The sequence below is a fragment of the Pimephales promelas genome, chromosome 25 (genome assembly GCF_988280905.1).
Source record: "Pimephales promelas chromosome 25, fPimPro1.hap1.1, whole genome shotgun sequence".
Classification (NCBI taxonomy): Eukaryota; Metazoa; Chordata; class Actinopteri; order Cypriniformes; family Leuciscidae; genus Pimephales; species Pimephales promelas.
In genome coordinates this window covers 23,622,329-23,644,813 of record NC_142793.1, presented here as the reverse complement: position 1 = coordinate 23,644,813, position 22,485 = coordinate 23,622,329, and the positions used below count along the sequence as shown (strand labels likewise).

Sequence of the window (22,485 nt, the reverse complement as noted above, 5' to 3'; positions counted from 1 at the left end):
TCCTCTAATGACCAGTGGATGTTTCCTGACACTAATGTTGCCCCAGTGAGACAGGCGTGGCGTTTACACTCGCCCAGTCTGTGTGGTGTTACTGGGGTTACTGGTGTCGTTCTCTACAGATCAGCGGCAGCACAGCAAAAAGGCTAGTTCAGGTTTTAAATGGAAACTACGATATGCTGTGTGTGTGTGTGTACAAGTCACATTTATATATATCACTTTTGTAAAACTGCTTTGAGTGTTTCAAAGCAGCTTTACAGAGATAACAGGAAAATAATGCAACAGAATTAAGCAAGAATATTTCATCAAAGAAGAAGAAAATAACAGTCCAGCTTAAGTTCGTTCAGTGATGTTTAATTTTTGTTGTTAAAAAGTTATTAATTTAGTTAATTTCTATATATAGCCACTTTGGAGAACACCATGATTTCATCGCACACGCACACACACACTAAAACATACTTGCGTGCACACCACACGCTTCATACTGACATACACAACATACTGCTTCATACACAACATACTGACACACACACAAGACGCAAAATCTAAAATGAACCTATGATGATGATGATGAGGTGGCCGTTTCATGTCTAGATGTTCCTGCCAATCAGAATCTCAGCATGACGGGTCGCATCATCATAGATATTAAGCGAGTTCAGGCAGTATCTGCAACATCTGCGTCGTGATCAACCAATCAGAGATGTCGAACCCCCACGAGGACACATCAGCATCAAACACACACACGTTCTCAACTCCACCCGTCTGCTTAACCTCTTCTGCCCGTTAACCAACCACCCGTCTCCATGGAAACCGTGACGATGAGTGATAAAACCACCGTAAAGTGCTGACAAGATCTCGTAACCTGAGGAAAACACACCGGATGATTAACAGCGGCCTTCTTATTTTATTACTCGACAGAAGGAAAATGTGTCCTTTGGAGGAGCGTTTTATGATAATTATTTATGAGCTCATATTCTGAAGTGCTGTGTGCAGTGTGTTTTCTGTAGTGTATATATTGTAATGTGTAGTGTGTAACGTGTAATGTGCTACAGTCTTCAGTGTGCAGTGGTTAATTGAAACTGGGGCGGGTCAATTGATTAATTAACAGGGAAATCAGGTATTTATTGATCCGAGACTGTGTGTGCGTGTGTGTGTGTGTGTGAGTGTCCATTAGCATGCATTTATCTCCAGCTTCTCACTGTCCAATAACAGATGATTATGATCATGATCTCACACAGTCTGTTTCTCAGACACAAACTAACAATCATTCTAAAACTGTAATTCCTCATTACAGCAGGATTGAATGTTCTCAAACTCACTCAATACTCAATCCTCAATACTTACACAACTCATACTCACACTTATAATACTCACACAACTCATGATACTCACACTAATAACACTCACACTACTCATGATACTCACACTAATAACACTCACACTACTCATGATACTCACGACTCTCACACAACTCATGATACTCACACTTATAATACTCACACAACTCATGATACTCACACTAATAACACTCACACTACTCATGATACTCACACTAATAACACTCACACTACTCATGATACTCACACTAATAACACTCACACTACTCATGATACTCACGATTCTCACACAACTCATGATACTCACACTACTCATCATGATACTCACACTAATAATACACTACTCATGATACTCACACTACTCATGATACACTACTCCCGATACTCGCACTACTCATGATACTCACACTACTCACAGTACTCACACTACTCACAGTACTCATGATACTCACACTAATAATACACACACTGCCATACACTACTCATGATACTGATGCTACTCATGATACTCACACTACTCACAGTACTTACACTACTCACAGTACTCATGATACTCGCACTAATAATACACACACTGCCATACACTACTCATGATACAGATGCTACTCATGATACTCACACTACTCATGATACTCTACAAGATGGCGGCCGAGTGGCACGACTTGCCTAAAAGGACTTGATGATACTCGCACTACTCATGATACTAACACTAATGATACACACACTACTCATTATACTCACACTAATGATACTCATGATACTCACGCTACTTATGATACTCACACTAATGATACTCGCACTGATACTCACTACTCATGATACTCACACTAATATTACTTGCACTGTATTATATATTATCTGTGTATAATACTGACAAGTGACAATACTCATACTCACACTACTCATATGCACAATGCTCATAATACTGCAGAATGTTCAATGTACACAGTATTCACACAAAGTATGGAACATCCGGATGAGCTTCTACATTTACAAAAAGTGCAGTATTATATCAGACTGACATGTTTTACACAAAACTGTATGAAAATTCAAAATAGCCATATTTTGCTATTGACTCACACTACTACGAAAATCAAGGTAAAAGTCAAGCACTGCTGATCGTAATTGAGTTCATATTTACATGTCGGTCCATTTGCATTCAGTTTCAATTTAGGTTGATAAAACCTTGACTGCTTTAGATGGTTTAGCTTGTTTCCGCCACAGAATAAAACATTTTAAAAGATAACTGCGAGTTTTTATATGAACTGTGTGATATAATAAAAACTTGAAGAAAATTTTTTTATTTCTTGCAATTATGACTTTATAACACAATTCTTAGATAAAAAGAGAAACAAACGTGCGTGTTGTTAAATTATTGAAATGTTAACTTAAATTTGAGAAAGAAATTGTCCAATAAGTCATTTGATTCTAGAACAAATGATTCACTAGAATCACCTCATAAAGACTCATAAGCAGGATCTTCCCAGCAGCACTTGAGCTCTGATGTCCTGACAGATGTCGCCCTCTGCTGGAAACCCACACCCACACACACACACACACACATGAGAAACTGCAACTGAAACTGAGTTTGAGGCACTACAAGCTGTCAATCTATCCGTCTGTCTGTGTGTCTATCTATCTATCTGTCTATCCATTTATCCGTCTGTCTGTCTGTCTATCTAGTCTGTGTATCCATCTATCCATCCGTCCGTCCATCCATCCATCCATGTCTCGATAACACTGACTGCTCTTCCTCATTTCCTCCAGTAGATTATCAGGCCAGAGGTGTTGGGTTCGTGCTCCAAAGCCAGTTTTAAGGTTAAAACACACTCTAATAAAGCTCCAAAACCATCTGGATATAAATACTACCGACACAAAGATGATTCTTTGCATCTGTGCAACATTCATTATCATTATAATGTGTGCTAAAAACAGTGTGAGGAGGCCCTCCAGGGGCCCAGGGCCCCACTGGGGGAATCTAGGCTTCTCTTAACCAACCAGCTCCACCGGGTCTCGGCAGAACCACACCGGGAGAAACTCATTCATCACAGGGCATTTACACGCAGGTTCAAAGATCCGGCTTTACTGGGTCTCCAGAGGCGGTTTCCATGGAAACGACGGTCAGATCGATTAATCAGGCCTGATGTGCGCTTCATTGTCTACTGGAAACGCATACAGGAGCTTCTGCCTCTCTCACTTTTGTCATCCATGGGTCAACAATTAAAATAGTCACTTCTGCTCATCAAAGCTGCTTTTAGTAACCAAAAAAATACAGTAAAAATTGTGAAATATTATTATTATTTAAAAACACAGTTTTCTATGTGAATATATAGTAAAGTGTAATTTATTCCAGTGATCAAAGCTGCATTACTCCAGTCTTCAGTGTCACATGATCCTTCAGACATCACTCTAATATGATGATCTGATGCTCAAGAAACATATCGCTTCATATTCAAACTGTGATACACATAAAAGTGTAGGGTTATATAACTAAAAAAAAAACAGTAATTAATACTTTTATTTATCAAGGATGCATTGAATTGATCAAAAGCGACAGTAAAGACATTTATAATGTTACAAAAATTATATTTCAAATAAATGCTGTTCTTTTAAACTTTCTATTCATCAAATAATCCTGAGAAATAAAATGTAAATGACTGTTTTCAACACTGATAATAATCATAAATGAGCATCAAATCATCATATTAGAGTGATTTCTGAAGGATCATGTGACACTGAAGACTGGAGTAATGATGTTGAAAATTCAGATTTGATCACAGGAATAAATTACACTTTACTATAAATTCACATAGAAAACAGATGATTTAATAGTAATATTTCAGAATTTTAACTCTATCTGTAATCAAATAAATGCATCTTTGATGAGCAGAAGAGACTCTTTCAGAAACATGTTTCAATCTTTTAACTGGTAGTGTATAAACTGTAATGCACCCGCTTCAAAAACAGAGAATTTCCCTTTAAAACGTCACTTGTAAAGTCCTTGAAGACACACACACACACACACATGCGGCCATTCCTTTATTCATCAGCTCATTTTCCTGCATGGCGTTTCACATATTTGCTTTTCACCGGTGAAAACACTCGCAGACATCCTTAAAACGAGTCAATCTAAAAACATTCCACTGGAATAAAACACACAAAATCATCAATGATGAATGAAAGATGAAAGCTGGAGAATGATTTTTTCATTTCTTACTCATAAATCGCCCCATATATGTTTGTGCAGATCAAACGCGGCAGGATCTGTTCTCTTCCGGTGTTTTAGTGAATGAACAGGAGTAGCTCAGGATTTAGCATTGCAAATGTGTCAGTGTTTAGATTGTAAAGTGTTTCTTTCTGAATAATAAATGCGCTTTATGACCTAATGCACTGACATTCAGACATTCATAAGTGCGAGAGCAAATACTTTTGGGGATGCTGTACTAACCAAACACGACTGTTCTCACTATTTATCACAGCAAAAACAAAAATACGTAGATAGTGCCCTCTACTGACACCCACACACACCTCAACACACAATCCTGCAATGAGTTTCAGCCTGTGTTTGTTATTCAGTCCAATATAAATTCTATACATATTTATGGATTAGTTTAATTCAGAATGAAAATGTCCTGATAATTTACTCTCCTCCACCAGTCTTTCTTTCTTCACTGGAAAAGAAATTTAGATTTTTAACTTCAAAATCATCCGACATCGTTGTTTTACCTGTAATTTATTTATTTAGTAAATGACGATTGACTTTTTTTGTTTTGGTTTTTTTGTTTTAGCACGTTGGCTTTGTAAACACAGGGTCGGTTCTTCTGCCTACGTCACGCTTGACCTTACAACCTGATCACGTAATGTGTGGCATGTCGCAGAGCTAGTGCAAGTTGTGTTCCTCAAAAACCGAAGAAAGAAGAAAGAAAGAAATGAACATCTTGGATGACATGGAGGAGTAAATTATCAGGAAACTTTTATTCTGAAGTGATCTAATCCTTTAACACAACATCTATGACATCTTTTAACAGCATTTATCACACACCGTCAACAAGCATCACGTTCATTTGATTCCGATACCATCGTTCGCTTTGAAATCTCTCCGGTTCTACTTCCGTGTCCCTAATTGTTTTTTCATCCAGATCTGAATCTCTACAGACTAGCGTTCCTTGATTTCTGCGTAATTGCACGGCCTGATTAACACGAGCCAATGCACTCATTAATGTGTTGAGCTGGTTTCATTTAATTGTGCCGTCAGACTGAAGTAGCTCAGCTCCATTTAACACACTTTGCCATGTTTAATTCAACAAATTCAAATCTCACCCAAAATCAGCACAGAAAACACAACAAAAGTGTGTCGATCGATTCCGCTTGGGCCCAATTAACAACGCGATCAATGAACATTCACAACGAGTCTGATCCGTTCTGATTAAAACATCACATTTTCTCCGACTTTAAGAGACACAAAACCACAGACACGCATTCTTGCTGAAATGAAGTATTAATTTCTTTCTTTAAAAAAAAAAGTATGTTTTTCACTAAATGAATAGAAGGATGAATTATACTTCATCATTTTCATGCATGTGCACTAATATACCAGATATATGCAGGAAAATTGTATCTGTAAAATGCATATTTTAATGCATTAAAAAATGAGCCAATGCTCATGTGTGTATGTACAAAGTAAACAAGGTCAATTTTGATTTAATTTTGACTTTAAAATGAAGAAACTTCTTGAGCCTCGGACGGCTGTTATCTAACTCTGGATGTTTATTATTAATGAGATTCATGCAGCGTGTTCATATCGAGGCTGAGATGCATCATTTATCATGCAGGAGCTCTGAAAACACAACACACTCAAACGGCCCATCACTTACACGCACACACTCTCTCTCACTCACTCACACGCTCCATAAGAAATGAAGTCACGGACATACCAAACAGGCGTCGATGAAACACAAACTTCCCGGCGATGAGTCCGGTGATGATGGCGATGACCCACATCAGGACCTTGAGGACGTTCCAGGCTCCGCCGGGGTATTTGTTCACCACGAAGGAGAAGCAGTTCCCCACCACGATCATGTGCGCCTCCGTCTGGCTGTGCGACACCGGGTCCTCGGCGAACACCAGGAAGTTGCAGAAGGTGACGAGGTAGGCCACGACAACACGGGACCACGGGTGTTGGAAATAATAGCGGAACTTGGAGTAAACCTCCATCTGCCGGAGGAACCCAAGACACCGTCCACCTGAGAGACACACACACACACACGCTTCAAACACAGGCCTGCAGTTCATATTATAAATCAGCAGAGAACCGGCACTTACTCACCCGTGTCGTTCCAAACCCATATCACTTTCTTTTGTGCCGTGAAACACAACAAGAGACACTTGATGATATTTGTATGTTGTTGGGGTTTTTTAGAGCTGTTTGCTTTCAATGTAAAGCAGTGAGAACATTCAGCAAATCATCTAATTTTGTGTCATCTTATTTTGTTTTGCGTGAGTAAAAGAAAAACACATTTTTTTCTTTTTTTTTTTCTGGATGAAATAATGATTTAAACCATCCGAATCAGAGTCTACACAAGTATGAATTTGGATGAATTGGATGAATTGGAAAATTTAATTTCATCCGGGTCACATAACAAACATACAGACAGACAAAAACATTCAGACAAACATTCAGACTGACAATTAGACAAACAAACATACAGACAAACGTTCAGACAAAAATTCTGAGACACAAAAATTCAGACAAACATTCAGACAAACATTTAGACAAACACACAGACAAACAAACATTCAGACACGCATACAGACAAAAACATTCAGACAGACATTTAGACAAACAAACATGCAGACAAAAACTCTGAGACAAAAATTCAGACAAACACATACAGACAAACATTTAGACAAACAAACATACAGACAAACATTCAGACAAACACACAGACAAACAAACATTCAGACAAACACACAGACAAACAAACATTCAGACAGACAAACATTTAGACACGGATACAGACAGACAGACAAAAACATTCAGACAGACAATTAGACAAACATACAGACAAACGTTTGGACAAAAATTCAGACAGACAAACATTTAGACAAAAACATACAGACAAACATTTTGACAAACAAACATTCAGACAAACAAACAGACAAACATTAAGACAAAGATTCAGACAAACAAACAAACATTAAGACAAACAAACATTCAAACAAACAGACAAACATTCACACAAACAGACAAACTGTGATGGCCAGTATTTAAGGCACACAGTTTTATCTATTCATATTTGCATTTGATTTATAAATAAAAGGACATTACTATGGTTTGGTTTAAGATTTTTATTTGTCATTGTACTGAGTCAGTGCACAGGCTTAGTTATTTGACTTAAGATTAAAACATTAAAACCAGCTAAAATTCATCTTTGGCTAAAATGTGATTTATAAAAACATAGCTTACACTGTTAGTTCATTTTGTAGTTAAAATGACTTGAAATGTTTAGTACCTGTTGTGTCGTGGTATGGACCAGTCTAGTCACAAAAGATTCAAACAGGAAGTTGATCTGTTTTATGGGAATTCTAAAGGAAATGAAACCGTATCAACTCTGATGTATTAGAGGGGACATAGGAAAATGTGATGTCTTGATCAATGTGATGTTTTGTTTAATATGATTCTTTTGTATTAACTACAATTTATCCATGGCTCTAAATTTAGTTAAATGTATTGTTTTTATTCCAGGGTTTGTGTTGTTATTGTTGTGAAATTTTGTTTCCCCTTCTTTGTTTTCATGGTGCTGGCCACCTCTTAGAAATTCAGTGTATATTTGTCTAGAGAAAGTTGTTACTTAAGTTAATGTACCCTGGGAAAGGTGGTGTTGAATTTTGTACTTTGTCAGTTTGAGAGGCTCAAGCCCAATTATGTCCTTTTCGAATACTGGATTTTTCCTGTGATGTAATCTGAATGAAATAAAATTTTTGGACTTTCTTGTTTTAAACTGTTACAATTTTTTTTTTTTTGCCTTTTTCCTCTCTAATGAGGCTAGATCACTTATTATCTTGTGTAAGTAAGATTTAATAAAACATCACAATTGAAGACTACTTTGCTCCCTGTTTTGTGGCAATGGACTAATTTTTTTAGCCCGCCCATGGCAGATCCATCACACAAACATTCAGACAAACATACAGATACACATACAGACAGACAGACAGACAGACACACATTATAGTTCTGATTGTACTGACACTATTTGATTAAAACAAAAAGCCTGAAGACAAACATTTAGACAAAAACATACAGACAAACATTCAGATAAACAAAATTCAGACAAACATACAGACAAACACAAATACAGACAGACATTTCACACAAATCCTCAAGGCTAATAATATCTGACATGAGTGTGCGATGATGATGCAAGACTTCTGGAATAACTGCCTGCTCAGAAACCATGTGCTGCAGGACTCATTTAGCGTGTGTGTGTGTGTGTGTGTGTGTGTCCCCAAATGTCCATGTTTTCACCAAATGTCCATGTTTTGACGAAATGTCAAAATATATAATAAAATGTATATATTTAAGTAAATATTTCATCTACAGTAAATCTATCTGTCTATCCATCCGTATGTGTGTCCAAATGTCTATCAGTGTGTGTGTGTGTGTGTGTGTGTGTGTGTGTGTGTGTGTGTGTGTGTGTGTGTGTGTGTGTGTGTGTGTGTGTGTGTGTGTGTGTGTGTGTGTTTTGGTTATGTTTACATTCATGGCTTCTTGTGCAACGCTGAAACTCTTCCCTTAAACAACAAATATCACACGTCAAAACAATCAATCTCAGCAACAAAATAATAGACACGTATGATATCTTTGCATGACGCGTGCACATAATATGCAAAGAATAAAGGTGGATTCGTGTAATTGGGAGCCGTTCATTAACCTCAGCAGCACGTGCGTCGGGATCAAAGCAGGAGCAACACACAGTTTTCCAGCATGTTCCATGAGCGACACACTCACGCACATACACACACAGAGATGATCATAACACATGTAAAGAGTCTTACGCAGACAGTCGTGCGGAGATTCAGATTCAGATCCCATCGCCATATCAGTGCTTTCCTTCCGACATCAGTGATGGTGATGATGATGATGATGATGATAATCCGCCGTGCGCCGCTCGTTCAACGCGTCCGATTTCACGCGCGTCATTCAAAGCGTCCGCGCGCCACATGCGATTACAGAAACAGAAACAAAACATCATAATCAGCCACAACATGGAGACAGTTCTCTCTCTTTCTCTCTTTTTAATAATAACAGTTTTTTCAATAATATTAATAAATAACTATAATGATAACATTTCCAAACAATATATTTTACAGTAAATAAAGCGTATTGTATAAAGCGCTATATAAATAAACGTGTGTGTTTTTTTATTTAAATATTGAGAGATAGATATAAATATAAAAGAATTAATATTTAGAACATAATAATCCTGATTGTACTGACACTATTGGATTAAAACGAGAAGCCTGAACTGAATTGAGTTGAATAATGACACTGTTTTCTTCTATAAAGCTGCTCCAGCAGGAACTCAAGTTTCCATCGATGATTCTTTTTTCTCATGTACTTTAAAAAATATTTAAATGTGTTCAAAGACACAATATGCATTTCAGATGTAATAGTATATAAGGATACTAGAACAAAACGAAATAGCAATATACATAGAAGTATTAATAAACATTTCTAAAATAAGTATTTCTACCATACACAGACAAAAAAATTATAAGAGAAAATGATGTCCACGCATGCGCAATGCAGATGGAGGTTGACGTTTCAGAGACATGTGACGTCACCGCTGCTCTGCTTCCTTCTTCCGGGATCGAGAGTCACCAAACATCATCCGCCGAGTGAAATAATGTCTCATCAAACGGGTATTCAGGGTAAGAGTGAGATATTTTTTTTTTACGATTTATAAATCTGAATCTGTATGATGACAATGCATGAGCGGCGGCATACTCTCTTAGCGCCGAGATTCATTTAAAGAAATCAATGAAAATGAAAATAAACCGCGTCTGTCAGCCAGCAGTGGTTTCCCTCAGATCTCAGCGTTATGAATAATTTCATCTTGATGATTTATTTATCGTATGAGTGTTTAAAGATGGGCAGAGTTTTGCTTCTGTGATCTCGAGCACGGGCAACGCCTTCAGCGCGCGCGCTCACGCGCCATATGCAGCCTATAATAATATCACCATATATAATAATATATCATCATCACACTATATCACCATACTGTAATATACATCCTCATCACACTTCCTGTTTAAAGTTAAACCCATTCCGCCTCATCAGGAAATAAAACATGCTTTTGTAAATCATAACTATGACATACAAGTAATGATTATGACATAAAATCTCATGATTATGACATAAAACGTAGGAATTAGGACATAAAAAGGCGAAATTTGACATACTGTCATTTATTTATTAAGTCAGTTTTAGCTTTGAGAAAAAAAACACAATTAGGACATGAAATCTTACTTGAAATTAGGACATTCTTTCTAAGTCATACTTATGAGATTAAAAGTAAGAATATGACATAAAAAAATCATAGGCCTAATTATGCAAAAAGTATGTATAATATAAAATTATAGTATGTATATTAAAGTAACATAAAAATAAAACGTATTCTCATAATATTAAATCATATTATCTCAATACCTCAATCATCATCATCATCTATTATTCTTATACATGTAATAATAACAGTTTGTATGAAATGATGATCAGTCACAGTGTCTCAAAACACGTTTCGTCTGTTTCTGACAAATAAAAAATAAAGATTATTTGTTTTCATGGTTACTTCATTGACAGTCCTCAGTATAATGTGAATGTGAATGTGTTGTTGAGTGTGTGTTCTCTCGTCCTCAGCGGCTGAAGAGCTGAAGGATGTTTTCGGCAGCGCCAGGAATGGACAGCACAGACTCCTGAAGATCGTCATAGAAAATGGTATCTGATAATCATAAACACTTCGATATTCCCAGAGTTATTGAAATGTGTGTGTGTGCAGAGGAGCTGGTTCTGGGTCTGACTGAAGCCTGCTCTGGTAGTGTGAGTTATTGATGCGTGTGTGTGTGTGTGTGTGTGTGCAGAGGAGCTGGTTCTAGGTCTGACTGAAGCCTGCTCTGGTAGTGTGAGTTATTGATGTGTGTGTGTGTGCAGAGGAGCTGGTTCTGGCCCTGACTGAAGCCTGCTCTGGTAGTTGGGAGGAAGACTACGAGCGTCTGCTTCTGCCGGCGCTGGAGAAAGACCTGCCGTGCTTCATCCTCTTCCGGCTGGACTCCAGCAACAGCCTGGGTCACGAGTGGGTCTTCATCGCCTGGTCACCTGACCACTCGCCTGTAAGACATCACTGTACATCACACTCTTCAACGCCTGGTCACTTGACCGAGGGAGAATCGAGACACACTCTTCAGATCAGTGTAATGAGGAGCTTTCCCATTCTTACACACATTCTCGCGCGTGTTCAGGCACGTCACTGATGTCTGTGTGTCGAGCTCATACACACTGATCTGGAACCTGCTTCACTCGTTTACACACTGATCCTCCTCAGTTCTAGCAGTGTGTTCTGTGGAGATTAACTGATCTGGAACCTGCTTCTCTAATGGAAACTGATCTGGAAACAGATGCTGAAACTGACTTCTCCCATTACTTTATAATATTCTTAGTACTTTTCTAATTTTTAATTTATTATTATTATAGGAATTATTTAGAATTTTATAAATATTATTACAAATTTATACAGTAATATATGAAGAGTTCAGATGCAAAAGCCTCTAAATGCCATTTGAAATTTTCTTCTTTAATGATGATTTTTATCAAACTTGTATATTTAAGTTCAGTAATTTCACTTAAATAACAATTAATAGGTAATTATCATTGCCATTTAAGTGAAATCACTGAACTGAAATATACAAGCTTGATAAAAATGATCATTAAAGAAGAAAATTTCAAATGGCATTTAGAGGCTTTTGCATCGGAACTCTTCATATTTTATGATATATTGTTTATTATATATTATATTTTTTATTATTATTATAAATATATACCTTGCCATGTCAATATTATGTAAATGTATTATTATAAAATAGAATATATTATCTTTTAATACATACATAATTAATAACTAAATACATAATTAGAATGAATAATATATTTTATATATTTTATTATTGTCATAGTATTAAGTTGGCTATTAATTATTTATTTAATAATAATTATTTTACATATAATCATAAAACACATTATTATAAATGTTTAATAATATTTGTAAGAATTTAAAATAATTTTATTAATAATGTATTGTTGTATTTTTGTTGTACTGGTTTAGTTGTTTTAAATTAATTTACTCTTCATCACTTATTAGCCAGTCATCTGTATATGTTTATTATAATCATCTCTGTTTCTGGTTTCATCATCGCGTCAGTCTCCAGATGGAAGTGTTTGCTGAGTGTGTGTGTGTGTGTGCTTGAGTTCACAGTCTGTCATGTTGTTTTCTAACAGGTTCGGCACAAGATGCTGTACGCCGCCACCAGAGCCACGCTGAAGAAGGAGTTCGGCCTCGCACACATTAAAGATGAGATGTTCGGCACCGTTAAGGTGTGTGTGTGTGTGGCTCGATGCACACACCCGATGAAGACTGGTGTCTTACAATAGAGCTATTTAGTTAGTTATACACAAGTTCTGAGTCTGAGAGATGTTTTATTGTTGTTGAAAGAGTCTCTTCTGCTCACCAAAGCTGAAGATGATGAATCAAAGTTTTCATTTCCATGAGATTTATGATTTTAAGTTTGTATAAAGTGTGTTTGTCTGTGTGTCAGGATGATGTTTCTCTGAGCGGATACAAGAAACACGTCACAGCTCAATCGGCCCCTGTACCACTGACAGCAGCGGAGGAGGAACTGCGACAGATTAAACTCAGCGAGGTACACACACACACACAGGCATTTACTAACACACTTTAAGATCAGTAGTTGGATTTTGTCTGCTATTTTTGAGCTGAAACTGAAAATAAAGTTTATTGAATGATCAACAATCAAATGAAAATATATTTATCATTTAAACATAAAACATTTATACAATTTAAATAAAGTTTAATACAAAATAAAATATAAGCATTTTTGTAAGGGTCTTAAAATAAATGTGTCTTTTAAAAATGTAAGGGTCTTTTAAAAGTGAGTGACACTATACTGATGATGATGATTGTTGGTCAAGTGACTGAGAGGGAATCATCAGTCCCAAACTCACGACCATATAAGAACATGAAGTGAAACTCTCTGGCCCGCCCCATTCCTGAAACCAGCCAATCAGAGCAGAATACAGCACAAACAGGAAGTGGAGGTTTCATTTTCCTTAAAAAGCCTTCTTGTAGGATTAAAATAAGATCTGACAGCGCTGAATAAATTACCTTTATATACATACAGTAAATTACAGCAGGATTTTCAGAAAAATTATACTGTTACCTTGAAAATATACACTATTAAAAATTAAGTTAGGAATAAAAATCGTGTATTATTGTTATTTTTATCATTTTATTTCTAATTTGACGTTCTTTTATTATTTATATTATTATATTATATATTATTAATATTTTAATGCCATCCAAGTGTTTAATGTGTACAATTGCCAGCACAGTTAGAACAGATCATGGCTGGACATAACCCCGTGACATGAAGCGAGAGACACACACACACACACACTAAATGAACCTGAACGTTATTTTTAACTGCATTTGTGCTTTTTTATCCAGACGAATGCATAAACTGATCAAATATATTTACAATGGAAGTCGCTCTGGAAAAATGCATAAATGAGAATGAATGTTATTACTCAGTCGCTCTGTGTGTGTGTGTGTGTGTGTGCGCAGATCCAGACAGATATTCACGTGAACACTACGAAGCAGACTCTTCAGGGCGTGGCGTTCCCTCTGGACGGAGAGGCCTTAACCGCGTTACAGAAGTTCAAGGACAAGAAAATCAACTATGTTCAGCTGGTGAGAGACAAACACACACACACACACACATTCATTCAGCAGTTATCCACAGTAAAGAGGGAGAGAGATTTTTGGTTGATAATTGATATTGTCTCCAAAGATCATCAACTTCGAGCAGGAGCTGATCATGCTGTCGAACACGGACGCCACGGAGGTGAAGGACTTGCCCCGGAGGATCCCGAAAGACGCGGCGCGATACCACTTCTTCCGCTACAAACACTCGCACGAGGGCGACTACCTGGAGTCTGCAGGTGCTTCTCCCGCCACATACGGGACCATAGTGATAGCGATAACGATATCTTTCTAAAAAATGTTCTACATGTAAAAGCATAGCACAGCACAACTATGACGATAACGGCACGAGATTATGAACCAGATTATGAACTATAAAACATTGACAGCCAATCAGAATCTGCCCTACTTTAAAGAGTTTAAAATTTAATTAAAGCGACAGACAACAAAAACTGCAGTGCTTTTAATAAACAGAACGATATCATGCGCTGGTGTGGATGCTAATATATAGATATCGTGATAGTTAATGTTATCTTTATAGTTATCATTAAGAATTGTTAATTATTGTTATAGAGCTATATCAATTTTATTATATATATATATATATATATATATATATATATGTGTGTGTGAACGAAAAACAAAACACTAAATTTGATTAAGGTACTTATCTGACAAAATTATTGTGCACAAAAAAGGCAAAGTACAGCTACTTAAGTTTTATTTTACTATCCCCCTCCCCCCCAAAAAAAGCATTGAAAAAAAGCTAACAGGAAAAAGCAAACATAGTCAGTTATTAATATTTCATTTGTTTTTTTGGTTCATAATTTCTTTGTATGACAGTCCAGCCAATATTATGTCAGCACAATTTGTCATGTTCCATTGTGTTATTATCATCACAAATAAAACAATCGACTCCAAGCACAACTAATGTGATTACAACATCTTATTTTTAACATTAACATGTGAACAGTGTGAGTTTTGGTCAGCCTGACCTGTAGACTGCTGATGTCTGATCAGTGAAATGACATGTTTCCTCTCGCTCTGGGTCGGCAGTGTTCATCTACTCCATGCCGGGCTACAGCTGTGGGATCCGTGAGCGCATGCTGTACTCCAGCTGTAAAAACCCTCTGCTGGACATGGTGGAGAACACACTGCACATGGAGGTGGAGAAGAAGGTGTGTGTGCTTTGTGCGCCATAGAGCACTGCTGGGGTTAAACATGAGTATTTGTTAATAATTATCAAATTACTTAATTTCTTTTTCAAATTGAAATCTTATTGTAAAGTAATGCCAAAATTAATTTTGATTAATTTTTGAGAAATATTCAGTTTATTTTTATTATGTCAAATAATTATTTTATATTTTTTAAGTATCCTAAAATATTTTATCAAGATGAAAAAAATAATGTATCATGATTTTAAATGATCTTTTTATAATTTTTGTTCTAATTTTAGTTTATTTTACTTCTTATATTAGGAATACATATATATATATATATATATATATATATATATATATATATATATTACATTAACCTATTATAACTTTAAAACATTTAAAAGGATGCTAACATGATTTTATTTCTAATTATATCCTATATTTGTATTTTTAAATTATTTTTATTATTTATTTATATTTATTATTTATACAAAATAAATTATGTTATAATTATTATTATAATTTTATATGATTTTACTTAATTCTTTTTTCATTTAAATTACTATTTTATATACATAAAATACTAATTGAAAAAATATATATTTAAATTAATTTACAAAATAGAACATGTAAAACTATTTTAGGATAATTTTAATACATTATATATATATATATATATATATATATATATATATATATATTAAAATGATCCTAAAATAATGTTTAACTTTTATAATAATTCTAATTAAATTATAAAATTCCTAATTAAATTAGGAATTTTATTTGATTTTACTTTATTTATTTGTATTCTTATTAAATTTAGAAGGAATAAAAATAGTTTCTTTATTTTTAATTCATATTTTTATATTTGTATTTTATTTTAATTTATTTAATATTTCAAATTCTAAACAACCCCCGTCTAAATGTTGAGCGTGATCTAAAAGTGTAGGCTAAACTGTACGTGTTCCTCCGCAGTTGGAGATCGATAACGGCGACGAGCTGACGGCTGACTTCCTGTACGACGAGGTTCATCCCAAGCAACACGCGCACAAGCAGGCCTTCGCTAAACCGCGCGGGCCACCGGGCCGGAGGGGCGACCGCAGGATCACGCGGCCCGCCGACGACTAGCCTAGCGTTAGCGTTAAACCCAAGAGGCCACCAAGCTGTCGAGCGCGTACTTCCCACAATCCCCTACAGGAAGCCATGCGCTGAACTATGCACCATTTCACAAACGCCCATCATGAGGAGTGCTTCAATTCAGCGAATTTCCTATTAACCCGAACAAAGAATTATTTTAACAAATGATCAATGAAACTCAGAAAAGCTTTTGTGATTTTAAACCGTGCCAAACTCAAGATCGAAACATTCGCCATTCCTTTATCCAGTCTTATTTTGTTACATTGTCGTACATTGTCTTTTTTTACCAAACACGAGTCACATGTTCATCTTGCTCACGTCTGACGGTTCGAAACGAACTCACGTCACGTACTTTTTTACCGCATTCACATTTTTTGATATGACCGTGTTTCGTTCTCAAGTTCCAGGATGCTCATTTTTCTATGCAATTTCGTTTGAACATGTTTTTGTCTCTTGTGTTTCCCACTCGACTGTGAAGCCGCATCAGGACACAGACTTATTCAGTTGAAAGTATGTTAAAAGGGAAGACGTGTGTGTGTGTGCGTGTGTGTGTGTGTGTTCACTGCTAGGTCAGAACTATGTTGAGTATCTACTGTCGTTTGGCAAACCACTGTTGAACATCTGTGCTGACGCAGACGCTCCGGCGCTTCACATGTAGCCTGTCTGTGTTCAGACGTCTCAAATACTTGGTTTTTAGAAAAAAATAAAGTATTTAAATCATTGAATGGCCCGTCCTTCATTTCATCACGCTCGATTGCACTGAAAGTGTTGATTTACCTCGAGCGGATCATCCGGAGCTCTGGGAAAGTTTGAGATGAAGATCTTCCAGCTCAGAGAGGACCTGAACATTCACAAATCATACTTTATATACACACGTGTGTGTTTAACATATTATCCGTTTACATAAGCATTACAGTTTAAATGGAGAAACATGTATAAGCTCTCAGAAACACACACACTGGTACACACAAAAACATTCTCACAGACACTTGGACACACACACACACCTGTGTGATGGTGGGTCTTCTGTTCTTCTTCTCGCACAGACACTGAGACGCCACGTCATACATCTTCTCCACATCCTCCATCTGCCATCCCTCCATCTTACTATCAATGAAGTCCTGCAGAGAGACCTCGTCATCCTCGATCTCATCCTTCATCTCCATCTGACACACACACACACACACAGGTGACTGAGCTGTACAGACGGACGAGGAGAGTTGGAGAAGCTCTGACTGAACGTTCACACACACAAACACACCAGTAGTTTAGGATCACGGCTTTCATCCACCGGAGGAAGACCAGACAAAACCTCCAGCAACACCTGAAGGATAAACACAGAAGTAGAACTCAATCGTGAATCAGAATAACTTCCCCTAAATTAAATTAAATTAAATACAATAGGATTTCTGGGAACCAAAAATGGTTCTTCTGTTTCCAAACTTTCCCCTTTGGGAATCTTTATTTTTAAGAGTGTATTTTAAAAGCTCCTGTGGTTTTCTGTCAACCTGTCACTCACATGACATCAATTCCCCACAGCCTCGCCCACATTTGAAACCCAGAAGCGTTTCGCCAGAGCCCGTCTACGGAGAGCCTGGCCACTCCCTATTAAGTCCTATTGTACTAAATTGTGGTTGTAGTTCCACCAGAGTTCCACTGGGGGCGATCGCCCGAGTGAGAGTGAATGGGAGTCTATGGAGCTAAACGGCTAAATGTGTCTCTTTCACCCGATTGCCATTGAGAAATCTCAGATTTGATTGTAGGTTTTGCAAGTTCAACATGGGTTATAGGTCGAAAGTTGAATGAACGAGTACATATGTCCTTTTGATTCCTTACAGGTTGAGTTGTTGTTGCCCACAGCACGCTAGCATTCTGCTAATGAACGCTGATTGGTCAGTGAAGAACCGATTATGATCAGAGACACTGCTTGATGGTATCGTGAGAAATGGAAAAAAAAGTGGATTATGAGGGGTATATCCATAATAAATGCTAGATGTCTTACGGCGGAGTCTCTATCGTCATCATCCGCGGCCATCTTGTCACAGGCAAGCTTTCTGGCGGGCTCTGTGGTTCCTGATGTAAGATGAGTGATCAGCACGAACACAAATACTCTTATCTCGTTTAAATCTTGACGGATTTACAAACGGTTTGGTTTCTTACAAACGTTATTAACGTGGCTATAATTCTGGATGATTATTTATTTATACACTTGTTATTCATAAGTACTACATCTCTGATGTTTATAACAAACCAAACCGTTTGAAAATCGGTAGAAAATGTAGCAAGTTATGGTTATTTAAACAGTGAATGCACCATTAAAACGCAATATTATGAGTGGGCGAGCTGACTGTGGCAAGATGGCCGCCAGGTGCTGACGTCGACCTCTATTGGCCAGCAGCACGGACGAGATTATGGTTATCTATGGGTATATCTCCATAGACCTCCATTCATAATGCACTCGTCCTGTGAGCGCCCTCATGTGGAACCAGAGTGGAACTGCAACCTGAGAGTGGGAGTTCTCCCCTTATTAGACACTCTGGTTTCACTCAGATTTATGATACAATAGGGAAAAAAGACAGGAAAAACATGCGACTGTAATAATAACGCACCACGCCGAAGCTGAAGATGTCTGATTTAGGAGTGATCTCTCCTCTTAGCGCCTCCTGCGCCATGTAGGCCGTCGTTCCCACAATCCTCTCTGTCATGACCGTCGAGCACGACTGTTTGGCTGAAGCTCGCGTCAGACCAAAGTCGGAGATCTTCGCAACCAAGCCTTCATCCAACAAGATGTTTGCGCTGTCGAACAGAAGAAATAAATACAGTAAATATTTGGAAATATTATTATGATTTAGAATAGCTGTTTTCTATGTGAATATATAGTAAAGTGTAATTTATTCCTGTGATCAAAGCTGAATTATTGTAAACTTATCAAGACACCAAAACTAAATTTGAGTTTTGAAGTTAAATTATTTTAAAATAATGTGAAAATGAAATGTTTTTTTGAAAACATAATACTTAAAAAAATACTTTAAAAAAATATTTGTATGTAAAACAGAAACCAGGTGACATTAGAGCGGAAGAAGTGTCGCTCACCTCTTGACGTCTCGATGGATGTGGTTGTTCTGGTGCAGGAACTGCAGACCTCGGGCCGATCCGGTGCTGATCCAACATCTGCTCCGCCAGGAGAGAGGAGGAGAGCCGCCCGAACACGCCAGCCGGTCCAGCAGCGAGCCCTGGGGCATGAAGGAGTACACCAGACACATGTGCTGCCCCTCACTGGAGGACCCCAGCAGCTCCACCAGATGCTCATGCTTCAGACTGAAGGAGAGAGAGAGAGAGAGACCCACCAGCACAGGAGATCACATAAACGCATCTATAATGCTCCCAACACAACCCTGTATGGAGTTTGTCACTTTGGGATTGTTTTCATGGATTTATTCTTTTTTTGCCGATACTTTGTCCAAAGCGACTTAAATGAGGAATGAAACAAATTCATATTCAATAAAAATTCAATCCAAAAAACTGGTGAATCAATGAAGAATGAAATAACAGAAGACTTAAAAAAATATTTTTTTTTCCTATATACATTTATTCATTCACATATGAATATATGTGTGTGTGTAAAATGATTTATACATTTTATTTTAATCAAGTTTGATAATCGTTTTTTAAATATATTTTTAATTAGATTATAAGACATTTTAAACACACACATATATATTTCTATATATTTATAGAACAATGTTTGATTTTTTATAGATTCTACATTACATGTAATATTTTATATATAATAAAATTACATAGAAAAATACATTTTTCAAAATGTAATCAAAAAAAGTCATTTTATATTTATAATTATTTTCTAATATATATTTGTACCTCCTGAGAGTTTGAATTTCTTGATTAAACTGAGTCTTCATGTCTTCGAGTGAGCCGTCATCCATCTAGAACAAAACAAATGTTCCCATGATGCTTTTTAACTTTGTTTAGATCATATTTACTCTCTACTTTCATTCAAATGCAGAAGTAAAACGGTTATCAAACACATGAAACTTGTTGATTTGATAGTTTAGTGGTATTTCACAGAAGTACTGAGGTCAAACTCACAGGATTGAGCTTCTTCACAGCTACATTAGTGTCTCCAATCCGGCCCCTGAAGACGACGCCGAAGCCACCGGAGCCGAGCCGACAGCCTCCGTCCACCAGGGGGCGATCGTCCCAATCGCTGGTGATGACCGTCAGCTCACGGTGAGAGAATGTGTGGAACCCTGAGTGAGAGAGGGGTTCAGGGACTGATGGGTAACGGCTGTCGGATGTGGTTATATAAAGACCTTCAGAGCTGCTCCATGTGTTCTCCTCGGGTCCGGTGCTGCTGTCCGGCTCCATCACACGCGTCTCCTGCTGAACGGGTTTAGGGACCTCGGGACAGGCGGACAGGCGAACTTCTTCACGCTGCGCTGCGCAGACAGATACTCCAGATGAGCCTGATTTCAAAAGTGTTTATTATAAATGATTTATAGGTGCACATCATTATTGTGTTAATAATCTTGACTTGAAATACTGTAAGTTCCTCTTAAAGGATCTTTTCTTTAGGATGAGGGCGGGGCTTTAACCTGTCACTCACATGAGATCAGCCAATAGCAAACCACAACCATCCAACCAATTTCCCACAGACACAATCAAGCCCCGCCCACATTTGTTCTTGTTCCAGAAGTAGTTCACTCGATATATGACACAATAGAGGAGAAAAGACGAGCACAGCTTACCATAAATAACCATAAATAGAAATAAGAAACCATAAATAAGAAGTTTAGACTCATGTGACTTTAAAACGAATACAGGAGATAAACTTCCATGATGATAAGCAATGTCACACGATAGAGATGATGATCAAAACCAAACAGATGTTCTAGTTTTCGGCAGAGTATCCGAGGCATGAGCTGTACAGGCCCCACCCTCTTCTGGAAAGGGGGCGGGGGCAGAAGCAGCTCATTTGCATTTAAAGATACATGCAGGAAAACAGATGTCAAACATTAATGTAGACGTATCCTGAGATTCTCAGAACAGGTCAGAATACCTGCTTTAGTGTGGCAGATCTGATCTTCTGGCAGCAGGACGCTGACGGCGGCGAACAGCTGGTGTCGGACCAGAATCTCCACCAGATCGCCAACGGTGCAGTTTGTGGTTCCCCAGTCGAACAGCATCTCCATCGTGGGACTCTTTCCCTGGAGAACTGCTGCTTCAAACCTCCTGAAACATGACACCACACATAGCAACCATACAGAACATCTTAGCAACTGCATAGCAACCATCCCAAACACCCCAGGACTGTAGCTGTGGGTTTTGAACAGGCGGATACCAACAGTGTTGAAATTGTTCACTAAAACTATCAAATAAAAAGCTGAAATAAAATGTTTTTACAGCCAGTCTTAGATTAAGCCAATATTTGCCCTTGGTTCAATTTGGGCATTTAAGTAGCTTTTAAAAATGTGAATAGAAAAGTTTTAAGCTTTAAGGATGATGAGGAGGAGGCTGTAGCCTACCGGATGTGCAGCTGTGAGTATCTGGGTTCTCCTGTGGTTCCGCTGATGTCCATCATGACGTTCCTCCAGGTCTCCTGCGGGTCCAGCAGGTCAGATAAAGCCCGCAGTGTGGAGAACCGGAGCTTCCGAACCAGCGTGGCCCGCGTGACGTCACACATGCCGAACCGAATCGAGTTTACTCCTAATAAAAACACGCAGAATCTCTCCGGAAGAGTTCACTCACATTCAGGTCATTTTGTGTTTTCCGAGATTGAGTAAC

At 37.5% G+C, this 22,485-nt stretch overlaps 3 protein-coding genes across 7 annotated transcripts in view; 1 reads left to right on the top strand and 2 right to left on the bottom strand.

Annotated features, from left to right (window-relative positions):
* Window positions 1–10,163, bottom strand: part of tmem117 (transmembrane protein 117) — a 41,728-nt gene extending 31,565 nt beyond the window's left edge. The window contains exons 1-2 of the mRNA XM_039647933.2: window positions 9,390–10,163; window positions 6,269–6,577 (exon numbers count right to left, since the gene is read on the bottom strand). Of these exons, the coding sequence (XP_039503867.1) occupies window positions 6,269–6,577; window positions 9,390–9,432 (352 nt within the window). The 5' untranslated portion in view covers window positions 9,433–10,163. The remainder of the gene's footprint in view (window positions 1–6,268; window positions 6,578–9,389) is intronic.
* Window positions 10,131–17,408, top strand: twf1a (twinfilin actin-binding protein 1a). Its single transcript, XM_039648199.2, has 9 exons — window positions 10,131–10,265; window positions 11,254–11,331; window positions 11,545–11,723; window positions 12,886–12,981; window positions 13,203–13,307; window positions 14,249–14,374; window positions 14,475–14,625; window positions 15,443–15,564; window positions 16,522–17,408. Exons 1-9 carry the CDS (start codon window positions 10,241–10,243, stop codon window positions 16,672–16,674), a joined length of 1,035 nt encoding a protein of 344 aa, XP_039504133.1. The 5' UTR covers window positions 10,131–10,240; the 3' UTR covers window positions 16,675–17,408.
* Window positions 15,091–22,384, bottom strand: irak4 (interleukin-1 receptor-associated kinase 4). 5 transcript variants are annotated; one of them, XM_039648197.2, is made up of 11 exons: window positions 22,227–22,384; window positions 21,761–21,933; window positions 21,015–21,167; window positions 20,791–20,951; window positions 20,563–20,627; window positions 19,777–20,001; window positions 19,293–19,479; window positions 17,945–18,007; window positions 17,691–17,849; window positions 17,461–17,524; window positions 15,091–15,595 (listed from the first exon to the last, which is right to left on the bottom strand). In XM_039648197.2, exons 1-10 carry the CDS (start codon window positions 22,382–22,384, stop codon window positions 17,471–17,473), a joined length of 1,398 nt encoding a protein of 465 aa, XP_039504131.2. In that variant the 3' UTR covers window positions 15,091–15,595; window positions 17,461–17,470. The 5 variants fall into 5 exon arrangements, with proteins under 5 accessions (XP_039504131.2, XP_039504132.2, XP_039504128.2 ...); XM_039648198.2 differs by having other exon boundaries at window positions 21,015–21,140; XM_039648194.2 differs by having other exon boundaries at window positions 20,791–21,167.
* Between the last annotated feature and the right edge of the window lie 101 nt (window positions 22,385–22,485).

Bases quoted from the DNA above. Each gene is read 5' to 3' on its own strand.
- twf1a (XM_039648199.2), top strand. From the start codon at position 10,241: ATGTCTCATCAAACGGGTATTCAGG. The intron at 11,724-12,885 runs GTAAGACATCAC...GTTTTCTAACAG, and splicing joins GGTCACCTGACCACTCGCCT to GTTCGGCACAAGATGCTGTA. The intron at 14,626-15,442 runs GTGCTTCTCCCG...CTGGGTCGGCAG, and splicing joins CGACTACCTGGAGTCTGCAG to TGTTCATCTACTCCATGCCG.
- irak4 (XM_039648194.2), bottom strand. From the start codon at position 22,384: ATGTGTGACGTCACGCGGGCCACGCTGGTTCGGAAGCTCCGGTTCTCC. The intron at 21,168-21,760 runs GTATTCTGACCT...TTTTGAAATCAG, and splicing joins GATCTGCCACACTAAAGCAG to GCTCATCTGGAGTATCTGTC. The intron at 19,480-19,776 runs GTGAGCGACACT...TCTGTTCGACAG, and splicing joins ATCCATCGAGACGTCAAGAG to CGCAAACATCTTGTTGGATG.